The sequence below is a fragment of the Cryptomeria japonica genome, chromosome 11, assembly GCF_030272615.1.
Source record: "Cryptomeria japonica chromosome 11, Sugi_1.0, whole genome shotgun sequence".
In the NCBI taxonomy this organism is placed as follows: Eukaryota; Viridiplantae; Streptophyta; class Pinopsida; order Cupressales; family Cupressaceae; genus Cryptomeria; species Cryptomeria japonica.
The window spans coordinates 568,397,406-568,409,738 of record NC_081415.1 but is presented as its reverse complement, the minus strand read 5'-3'; the positions used below and the strand labels follow the sequence as shown (position 1 = coordinate 568,409,738).

The 12,333-nt window shown below is 33.3% G+C and overlaps 1 protein-coding gene across 1 annotated transcript; it reads right to left on the bottom strand.

The window, feature by feature from the left end:
• Window positions 1-785: 785 nt before the first annotated feature.
• LOC131047086 (transcription factor bHLH125-like) lies at window positions 786-6,270 on the bottom strand. Its single transcript, XM_059214735.1, has 4 exons — window positions 5,998-6,270; window positions 5,565-5,909; window positions 5,423-5,484; window positions 786-1,164 (listed from the first exon to the last, which is right to left on the bottom strand). The coding sequence occupies exons 1-4, from the start codon at window positions 6,268-6,270 to the stop codon at window positions 786-788; spliced, it is 1,059 nt and encodes a 352-aa protein (XP_059070718.1).
• Window positions 6,271-12,333: the final 6,063 nt, after the last annotated feature.

Here is a 12,333-nt window from a genome sequence, read left to right as displayed (position 1 = left end):
TCATGCTCATGATCTTCTCAGTTTTACTGGGCCCAGGGGAATCCATGAAAGTTTCAATAATTCTCTTAATCCCATCTTTCAGGGCTTTAATTTCATTATCTACCCACTTCCAACAGTTTTCCTGACTTCCAGTGACCTCCAAAAATAGGTTTCCCAGCACCTTCTCCTCCTTTTTCTCTCCTTCATCCTCCTTATTCACATTCTCCTATTTCTCATTATCCACATTGTTGGGGATGTCCAACCTAATCTCGTGGCCGAAGTCTTTGGGCCCACTTGATTTGGCTAATTTCGTTTTCTTTTTGGTGGGGACCTCCAGGTCTTGAATTTTCTTGCTGCTAGATTGGTTTTCCTACTAGTGTTAGTTCTCAAGGTCACCATAACTTCCCCTTCTTTCTTTAGTCTATACTCAAGGTCCTCTGAATCCTTGATGTCATGCTAATCCATCGTAGTACCACTGTCATCCTCTTCCATCTTCGTGTCAGAAATGAACTACACATCAGGGTTAGAAAAGGAAATGTGGGTTTTATCCTTGGGGGAGGGTTTCAATTCATGAGCTTTGGAGTATTCCATATAATCAACATGATAAGCCCTTCATCAAGCACTAGGTTATCTTGGTTTTCAATATGTTTAACTAAACTATTCTCTAAGGATGAAACAAAGTAGAAGGGGATGGACATAAATGTACCATGCCTAAAATGGTTTAAGATAGTAAAGTGATACGAGAAAATACTACCATATCTACCATCAAGGGTGATGTACCTCATGATGAACTCCTCCATATTAGCCTAGAGGGAAATCATCTCTTTCCTATTGTAGCCACCGTCTGCCTTTTTTGAAACCCTTTGATGTTCCTTTTCCTTATCATAAAAGGTAGCGATGGCCTCCTCAACTAGCTCCTTGTCTCTATAAAATTTCCTACCTTTCATATCTAGACCAGTAACAATAGAAACCAAGGTTCTGTGAACTTGAAAATTCACACCGAAAGTAGCTAGCACACCCTTATTCCAACTTTTGACAAATCTTTCCATAACCAAGGCAGAATGGCCATGCAATCTCTCAAAAAAGGGCACCATCCCACTGTCAAAGATTTCCTCCCAAACCTCCTTATTATTTTGCCACTTATCATAGGTCGGGGGTTCAAACCTATTCTTTTCACCTCCCATTCTGCAGCTTGAGCAATTCAGACACCAATACTCCATAAGCAAAACTAGGAGGAAACAAATTCAGAAACAGGGCGGCCTGAAAGTTCTAGAACTTCTCAAAGTGGTAGTGATTCTAAATATCACCACAATGGCTCCCATCCCGTCATAATATTTCATCATTAAATTCATTAGAAAGGCCAAAGATATTGACATCGTTTCTTTCCAGGTCGCATAGAGTTTTCGGGTAAGTTTCTCTTCCTCTCCACCATTTAGCTGCCACGTAATCAACAACCAAGTTGGCAACGTGATCCGTAGGTTTGTTTCCTTCCCAGAAAATGTGTGAGATCTTGAAATCCTCTAGGCTGACAATAATTTCAAGAAAATCCTTAATCGGGTTTGAAATAGTCCAGCTAGGCTCTGTACTACCCCTAGTGCATTTCACAATGTTAAGCAAGTCACTTTCCAGCTAGACCGTCTGAAACCTTCCTTATTTGTTAAGATTTGATAAAAAATCTTTTTCTTTTATTAAGATAAATACAAGAACACAAAAAATAAATGTCCAAAATAATTCACCATATTCTCTACCATGGACTACAAATATCTCCTCTATAATCTATAAAACAGAAACCCATGTGACTCATCCATGTATACTTACCTATTAACCAAGGGGTTAAAAAATTGTTATCCTAAATTTTCATTGAACATCATCACCCTTGAGTTCATTTCAGCCATTATGTTATATAGATAGTACAAATATTGGATACTTCAAGTTGTTTGATATAGGCTCAATGGATTTAGGAATATTACTTTGACTAGAGACATGTGTGTAGCTACCATTTACTATCTTAACATTGAGCTAGAGATAAACATATAAGGAGGACTAAGGAAACACTATAAACCCCACCTAAATAATTTACTAAATAAATATTAAAATTCTACCAATCCCCAAAAAAGAGTTGCTAGATGGCCAAAAAATTCATGAAGCATGTTCGTGTGTCCATCATGGCCAATAAAAAGCATATTTCAGCCCCAAAACTCATCTAAATGGTGTATGTTCATCTTTATGCTTATTATTTTCTACCTTATATGTGTGTAAAATAGGAAGGTTCATTTTGAATAATTTAAAATCAATGGCTATGGGTGAAAATGTGTAGCCAAAGATGTGGGCAACAACCCTTTTTCATTTTTCACAAGTGCAAAATGAACAAGTAACCTCATGACCATAGCCTAGAACCCACCATGAGTGTCTACATAATGAAAGAAGTTGGTCCATAGGGTATAATCATCAAGGCACTTAGAATTCCATTATTTGTTCACTTTTGTGTAAAATTGCTATAATATATGTACATAGCTCTTAACCATCAAATACAACACTCATTAGCCCGAGTTCCTTTTATATTTGAAAAAATATATTTTATATGTACTATTAAATTATTTCAAATATGGTAAGATCCTATGAAGTGCATAAACTGAAACATAATGAATGGTGGGAAGAGACCACAACAAAGTATATGCTGATAACTTTTTTCAGTTTTCATGAGTAATAGAAACATATGTAACCATATAGGGTTGATGCTCAAAAAAAAAAACTTAGTGCCAAATAATTTTATATAAAGAGATAACCATTTAAGTGAATGCTAATAGTTGATAGCAAGTGAAAGAACAATTTAAAAAGTTGCATTAAGAAAAAATAAAACACTTAGGAATTTCAATATAAACTATCATGGCTATATCTGTAAATAGTGATAAAAGGTATAAAAATTGTAAATTTCCTCGAGTGCAAAAGAGTAAGCATAGGAATAACTCGAATCATTCTTTCAAAATTTGGATGGCTACATAACACCTAAAAATAAAACACATGAAAAAGGACCCTAGGTGTAAGGGTTGAAAATAAATCCCTAATTATCACTTCTCAAATTATTTATCAACATATAGATAAGGGGTGTACAAACATAGGTTCTCACTTCTTGTTCAATGGCCTTTCTAAAATCCTCCCACAAATATTAAAAAATAAATAAATTTCTATACTCAAAATGACATGTCCTTTATCTCAAGGTCAAATACTTTTGTCTAGTTAAAATAATACATATGAAGGCCTCACAAGTTAAAAAAAGAAAGACCTTTTTTAAGGACATGTTAAATGTTTACGATTTCAATGAACATGACAACAAAGAAGATAATTAGATTATTGATAATGACTTTATATTTTACATAAGGTTTCCCCATAAATATATGTGTGTGTAAGAAAGGGGTATTTCAACATAAAACTATTAATTATTATATAAAAATGATAAATCATACATTTCAAATATTTTCTAGAATGTTAAATTTTAAAGAGAACTCAATATATAATGTCAAAAAGATATATTTGGAAGAACTTCCACGAATTCTTGATGATGAAATAAGGAAAATTTTGTAAGAGGAATAATAGATCCCACATGTTGTGGAGGAGACATGCTTTGTTGTATGATTTCAAGGATTATATCTTTTGTTTAATATAAATTCGTTGAAGTACTTTTAAGTTCATTTAACTTATTTTCTATCACCTATCATTATTATTCATTGATTTATGCTTTTCTTGCTCATCCTCTTCAAGTTATTATTATATTATTATAGATAATTATTTATTTATAGAAACCTTTAAATAACTTAAATATAAACAAACTTAAAAACAAGTATATAAACAAATAAAAAATACCTCAAACTACCAATAAATTTATCCAGTATATTTATAAACATTATTAAAAAATAATCATTAATATATATTTTAAAATTTTCATAAATACAACTATTCATGCATATCTCCTTCATAAATGTAAACACAAAATTGTCAATCTATAATTTAGAAGAATAAAAAGATATTGCTCTAAAGTATAGGTTTAACGTATTCTAATATATAGTCACATAACATTTCTCAATACTATAATATGATGTATATCAAGAAGTACTGAGATATTTAATCAATATGACGAGTGGATATTGAAGTTTAGGAAGCTTGAACATAAAAGGAGTACTTTCTTATAAGTAGAATTCTAAATTCTTTGTAGACCATTTTGTAGAAATCAATAAGAATTCTGACAAGATTCTAGAGCTATTTGTTTTCTACCATAGGCTTCAATTACATCATAGACTAATAATTTCCTGGTTGCCTACATAATATCAAATTTAATAGAATGAAGAATAGAAATCATGGTCACACAAAGGTCATGCAAGTTCAATACATTCCTACCCAAGCTTCTGAAACAGATGTTTTAGTAATATTTATACCAAACAAAAAATGTCACTAGATATATCTAAAACACTTCTATTATAATTCAGCTTAATATGTCTGTGGTAAATAAGATATTTGATATGCCAGTGATTTGTTTTTGGATAGGATGTGACTAGGATTTTATAAATTAAAAGTTTATCTAAGATGACATATATATTATAGCTTATCTAAGTTTTAAAAAAAAAAATTATATGAGATGATAAATGTGAATAGTATCTTGATTAATAGAATATAAAAAAATATATTAAAATTTTATAAATAAAAATATAATATGCTTAACAAAAATAAAACCAAAAATTTGTTGTAGATTGTTTAGTTAAATGAGTCTTTGATGTTAAATTCAGTAGAAAAGTCACATTGGACATACCTATCCTCTATTCAATATTTGTAATATTTTCAGCTCCTTTAAAATTATTCAATTTGATTTATATGTGTTATTTCTTCTGTGTATATTTTAGTTTATTTGTTTCCTAGTTTCTTGTGATTCTCAAAAATATTAGAATTTGTAATACTCTCGAAACATTAATGAAAGGTTCTTTCTGTTTGAAAATCTTTAAATGATTTTTTATTTCTTTGTTTCATATATCTGTGATGAATAATATACTTCTTGCACTCTAGGATAACTCAAATAAGTGATCGTGCCTATTGATATCAAATTTTGTCTTACTTGCTTTCTATGGACAGTTCAAAACCATATAGTCTATTACAGCCTTACAGCCTTATTCATTGAAGAAACCATAAGCATAATATATATTGCCCTTATTCATTAAAGAAACCATGCACACAATTATATATGTTGCCCTTGTTTGACAAAACATACGGAAAACATTGATATTTAAGTACAGACATCTTAAAATTGAAGTTTTCAATTAAAATCCCCCCTCTATGATCTTCAGATCCAAAGGATTTTTAGACCTACAGATGTCAAGTACTAACAATAGAGAACGCAAAGCTTATAATCCTAGAATTATTATTGATTGAACAGCCCAGCATCCTGCGTTAAACTTACCTGATCAATTGCTGAAGTTTAACATACAATGAGTCGATATTAGTACTGCTGTGGTCTGTTACCTGTGAAATTAAAATGAAATGCATTCAGAGTTTTGAAAAGAATGAAGTATAAATACTCTAAGGCGTTTTTTGGAAAATACCTCGGCCTGTATAGTATGGAAGACTTTTTCATTGGTCACAGACGAAGCAGCACTCACAACTTCAAATCTACATTCTTCACTCACCAGAAGAACATCGGACAAGGCAATCTGATTCCGGATCGAGTTTATATATACCTGCAATGCATCTGAACCGAATGACTTTATTTTAATTGATGGGAAACCCTCGTCATGGAATTCCAGCGGCTTGGATATTTCAACACCCTTAAAGCAAGCTGCACGGATTTTTTTCTTGTCTCTTTCCTTCGTTAGATCTTTGATCTGTTGCTCTAGATGACGAATGTAGTTAATAGATTCGTCCAGTTGGTCTGATACTGAACGCTTTCCCTGCACAATATCCATTCAAATTCAATTCAGATAAAATAAAACCCACCAATCAAAACAATTTCATCTCTGAAATGAAATAAAATCATACCCGAATTCTTTCCTCCGGAAGTAGTGACCTCAGCTCTGAGTAGAGAAAATTCATGTCCTTCCGCCGCTTCCTTTCAATCATTTTGTGAATAATCTGCTTGCTGGGTTGTGTGCCTGCCTTCTTCCCAACGTTACTTGAACTGGGGTTACCAAAACCATCTTGTGAATACTCCTGAATATAGAAATCCAGAGCATTTTTGTAAGCTTTGTCCGGTTGAAATGAGATGGAATTGAAATTCGACAGGTAAAATTCGTTATTTGGGCAGAAATTCATTGTATAGGGAAAATCGGTCATTAGGGTTGTTGGGTTTTAAGCCCAGGCTGGCAAAGAGATTGGTGCAGAAAGGATATATGATTAGGTACTTGACCTGATCTTGCGCTGGATAAGCAAGCTGCAGATTGCAAAATCTGTACAAACTGATCTTGCGCTGGATTCGGATCTTCTTAAGTAATAAGAAAACAAGATCCGAATCAAACTAGATCTTGGGGACTGGTGAGAGAGAAGGCAAAAGTATTCAATAATGGAGTATATTAGGCCTCCATGCCTATACCGACCTCCTTCCAGTGAAATAGAACCGTGTGAAAGAAGAAATGTTTCACGGCATGAATGATTGCTATACTTGACCTGATTAGTCCACAATCAATATTTTAGAGCTCTCCTACGATTACACGGAAATCCCAATCATGGAATCTTTTCTTTATGCATTAGTGTATTTATTTTTGGGTTTTTTAGTTGAAGGGTTCTTTCGATTCTTAATTGAGAAGAAAAGGATTCAGCTTGATAGGCTTTCCCAAAAGGATAGTTCATGATGAATATTTAAGTTGGTGGCCTAAAAGTGAGCAGCCTATATCCATAAGACGTTAAAAATTAGCAAACAAGTAGCAGTGTGTGTGACCTGTATGCTTCCACGTTATCTTTTCACGTAAAAAAACGTTCATCCTATCGCAATGAGTTGAAGTGTTTAACAGTCAGAAATTATTGTGCTGTTATTAATTTTTGTTTTAGGCGAACAATCATGGGAAACATTGTTTAGTATATAAAAAAACAGGCTATACGATGCTCCCTTTGTGAAAAGAGCAATCTCATTTTAAAAAGTGAGAAAATGTGCTTATTATTAGGAAACTTGTAGTTAACGGACGTAATTTCTGAATGAGATGACACCGATTTCGAATATTTTTAGAGCCGACAAGGAAGATTTAATTTGTTTTAAATCATCCATCCTTATTGTCGATTATAAAGGTAGATCGGTTAATCATTCTTCCTTATTGTTCTTAACCTGAGTGCGAGATTTTGGAAACTCGGTCAGACGCTTTTGTCTTTTTTCGCACTGCTGCTAAAGCCTACTCAAAGTCCTTGACACCCCACTCCGGATCTCCTCCTCCTATTTTTTATTCTCTCGCTCTTTTGCAATTACCTTCCAACTTTTGAAACTCTCTACCATAATCTTTGTTTGTTACAACACCTTGTTGTCAAGGGCTTTCTCTGGCCATTCTTCGGCTTTCTAAAGAACTAGCTTCTCTGAAATCTTAATTTTGTATTTGTTTTAATGAATTTGGGTAATTTACCACTTTGAAAGTTACAAATGTGTATTGAAGTTCTTACATATCTATTCTATTTTTCGTTTGAGGTTGATGCATAAGATACATTGTGTGTTGGTGGGTTTAAAGATGGACACCTCTATCTTTGTAGAGTAATTTTTAAAAGAGGAATGAGGAGAGAGTTGTTGTGGAGCATGAGAGTCAGAAGAACTTGAATGCGGTGTGGAATTGGTCTCATAGCTTGAAGAATCATCTCTATATTATGTGTCAAGCACAAAGGAGTTCTCTAGAGGCTCAAAGAAACACCTTAGAGGCTCTTAAAATATCACCATTTTTCCTTTGGAGAGCTCAAGAGTAAGATCAACCATGATAGTTAGGGCGAAGTTGGAAGTCTTAAGGGACCTAGGGTTCAACTTGGACTCAAGGGTTCGAGTAGACAAAGAAGTAGCACTAGGAGTGGAAAGTTAAGTATTAGCATGTTGTGCAAGATTTGATGGATTTTAGGATTCTAGATTTGGTGCTAATTGCAAGAGTGGGTACAAATCATAAATTTGTTAGTGTAATTAAGGAGTTCTACCTTGGTTATTTTTCACGTAGGCCCTAATTACACATCACTTAATCTTAATTAGGGACCACATAGGAGCATCACCAATTTAGGTGGTGTTATCATGTTATCACATTGCACTTTAAGTGGTGTCTCCACATTTAGTGGTTTTATCATGTTATCACTTTTCAACCTTAGGTGAGTGATCCACCTTTAGTGGTGTTATCATACTATCACTTCTCTACTTTAGGTTGGATGATAGATTGCCAATTTTTTGTCTCATATCATAAGATTACAACATGCATGCCATAATCTTATGCACTCCTATGTTCTCACCTTGGCCTATTTAATGAATGGTTCTCCTATGCACTATCCATTCCAAATGACCGATTATATTGCATCATTGATAGGAATATAGTTTATTCTTGTCACATTCTTTCTCTCTTGATCTTGCTCTTTCTACCAGGCCTCTAGATCTTGGGTGGCTACATTCATAGCCAAATTGTAATGGTGGAAATAGGGGAGTTCACAAATTTATCTATGTAAAAAAGGAATCCTCTATTTGGCATAAAACATTACATTGATGGATTTAATTAATTTGATTGATCCAATCTCCTCTTCAAGTATGAAATGGATTGAATACAAATCAAAATTCACCACCCCTATTTTAGAAATTGAACGTTGAATTTAGATTATTAAACTTAAATAGTAGATCTAAGTCAAGTGATTGAAAATTGACATAAAATAACATGAACAACAAGCTACAGATGTAGTATGGAGAAACAAAGCTACATTTGACTATAAGGGACAAAAAGGAGCCTATGTAAAAAAGAGAGCCTAAAAGTGTGATACCAAGATGCTTGGGATGACCCAATCCTATGGTTGTTAGATGTGGACGACAAAGAAAATTTTGAAATTAAAATGTTTCTCAAAATAAATTTCCTAAAGTTCATCTAAAATTCGAGGGACCGAGATGCCTAAGTTGATTCACTCCTCTATTTTTTCCTCCTGCAAAAGTATGATCTAACCGTCATCATATTATTTTCTAGATTCTTCATTCATAGCTTCTAGATTTATTGCCTATGCATAGAATGAAAAAAATTGATGTTGTTGATAAGCGTTTGCCTTGGTCAAACCTAAGGTTTCAAATTAACCCTTCAATTGAAATTGAAATTGATTTTGAACTTATAATAGAATTGACTGAATTGCAAAGCTTACCTTTTGAGGGTATGGCCATATCTGAATTGAAATGCTTGAATTACAACTTGACACCTTGGTGAATCTTGTTGAACATACGACAAGATTAAGAGGGAGTGAATCAGTCCTGATCTTAAAATATTTTGATTATGATCTTTTAAACTTCAAACCATAATTAACTTAATATTGCAATTATGAAACATGAAAACACAAGCACAATAAGCATGTCAACACTAGATTTATATGGAGAACCTTATATAGGAAAAAACCATAGTGAGAATCACACTCAAAATATGAATAACTAATTACCGTGTTTAGGCTCAAGGCTAAGGAGCTCACTGCCCCTTTTAGGATTTAGAAGATAAAGGTGCTCAACCTTAGGGCTAGATAGAAAATACTACACAAATTGCCAAGAGGAACACATCATCTTTTGGTAGGTGTAAAGGATAAATGAATTGAAACAAACAATATCTCTTGATCGCAAAATTTTCCTTGAGCCACTATGTCAAACAACCAATATCATGGCTAATACATCTGATGTCAGTCACTATCTTAAATCTCTTCACAAACTAACTTTCATTTTTCTACTACACCAAATTTACTTGTGCATCATTCAAACACATGCCATACCCAACTCATATAGCCACACTTCTATGTCTACAAGATAATTCCTTAAAACCCTTAACTAGGTTGTCTATTGACAGAATATACAATATTACATAAATTTAGCCACCTGGACCTATAACATTTATTGCAGTCCAATCTAGGAGATAAAGGGGACCCAAGGACATCAAAACATGTTCTCCAAAGTCCCTTTCAGTGAACCACACATGCTAGAACATCCACCAAGGTTAACGTCAATCGTAACATATAGAACAACAAAGAAACACGTTAACCAGTAAACCCAAAAATAATCACCAATGCAAAATCTATAATGCAACTATACACATACAATGATTAGACCCATGTCAACATCCACACAATGTCCAATGTATATCCTGACGAAAAATAAATGATCAAGATAATATACACTACCTCAATCTGTTGAAAACTAAACCAGTTGACAACACTATACTCAAAGGATCATAACTCCACTTGCCAATCAAAATAGCACTAGAAAATTGAACTACAAAACTACACAAACAAAATGAAGATCTCCTCCAAGATACAACACATGAAACCACATGTCATAGAGCTGCGAAGCATTCTCTGGACTAGTTATGATAAACAATCCCACTGTTAGAAATAACATCAACCAACTCCATCATCTAAGCAAAACAAGACTTGTAAATGTGATAGTACAATAAACACAAATCATAAAAAAATATATGTAGAACTATAATTCATAATATTAACTATTCAAAGCAATGTAAAGCATTCTTCTACCAGGACATTAAAAACTTCTTCTTGCATACTAAAACTTCCACTACATCAACATTCTAGAAACACTTCAAAGTCACCATCAAACCACACAACAACATCAGAGAACTTACTTCCAAACTATCTACAACGCATAGTGGTGTCAATGACAAAACAACTCAACTACTCAAGTTTCCGACATTCTCCCCCTTTGACATTGATGGCAACAATTTTACGTTCAACATCAAAGAACATTGAATACTCAACTGATCTCTCTCCCCCTTTGACATCAAGGACAAAGGGTGCAAAAATACAAAGAACATCTCTTTCTCCCTTTTTCAAATAAAGTTCTAATAACCATAACACTTTACCTAGATCCACACACATCACACTACTCCCTTGAGAGTAGCCACCGAATCAATCTAAAAGCAAACGTTAAAGTTTAAATCTCCCCCTAGATAGATGTTCTACTTGAATGCATCTAGTTTGAAGGAGGGGCAATAAACCCTAACTTTTATTTGAGATACTCAAAAGTATCCTTGACCAAGGCCTTAGTAAATATATCTACAATTTATTCCTTAGTAGGTACATACTCTAATCTAACTTCTTTCCCTACATCTTTCTCTCTTAAGATATGATACTAGATTGACATGTGTTAAGTCCTGAAATGCATCATTGTATTCCTTGAAATATTAATTGTACTTGTTCTATCACACATAATGGAAATTGCCTCATCATACTTCACCTTGATTTCTTTAGGAGTTAGTGTCATCCACTTGAATCAAGTACAACAAGATGCTACTGAAATATTTTGCCTCTATAGTAGATAATTACACTAAATCTTGTTTTTTTCTCAACCAAGAGACCAATCTATCTTCCAATAAAAATGCACCACCACTTGTGCTTCTCTTGTCATCAATACATCTAACCCAATTATCATCTATATATGCTTTCAAAGTGAAAATATCTCCATAAACCATAATCAAGAGTCCCTTTTAAACATTTGAATATTATTTTCAGTGCTCAATCATGGGATTCCTTAAGAATAGCTTCATATCTAGCAACCAAATAGACAAGTTGCAAAATGTTTGGTCTTGAAGTTGTCAAATACTACAATCCTTCAATCATAAATCTATTGTATTTTTTATCAACATCTAGAGATCCATCATCCTTACTTAACTTATAACTAGTAGCTAGAAGCATTACAACTGATTTAGAATTTTCCATCCCAAACTTCTTCAAAATATCCTTGATATACTTGGTCTAAGAAATAAAAATTTCACTCTAATTGTGTAACGGGAAGACCAAAAAAATGACAAATAATGGTTTTCTTGTTTATTTGTTTTTGCAAGTATTTTGCTTGACTAAACTCCTTTTTTATTGCCTCCAATGATCTCTTCCTTTGAGTGATTCTTCCACACATAATTCACTTGTGTCTTAGGTTTCTATTCAAGTTCCTTTTCTTCTTCACTTGTCCCTTCTTTATCTTATGCTCATCCCTTTTTCAGCAACAATGTGGATAACTTCTATTTCTATCTTTGATTTGGGTACAATCTTAGTTTGATTCCATTCTTCACTAACTTTAATATTTGCCCCTTCCACAATCTTGTTTAACCTTTTTTGTAACATTGGTATGCCTTACTCCTTGCAAATGAGGTCCCAACAATATTCATCAAACTTTCTTACATATTCCTCATC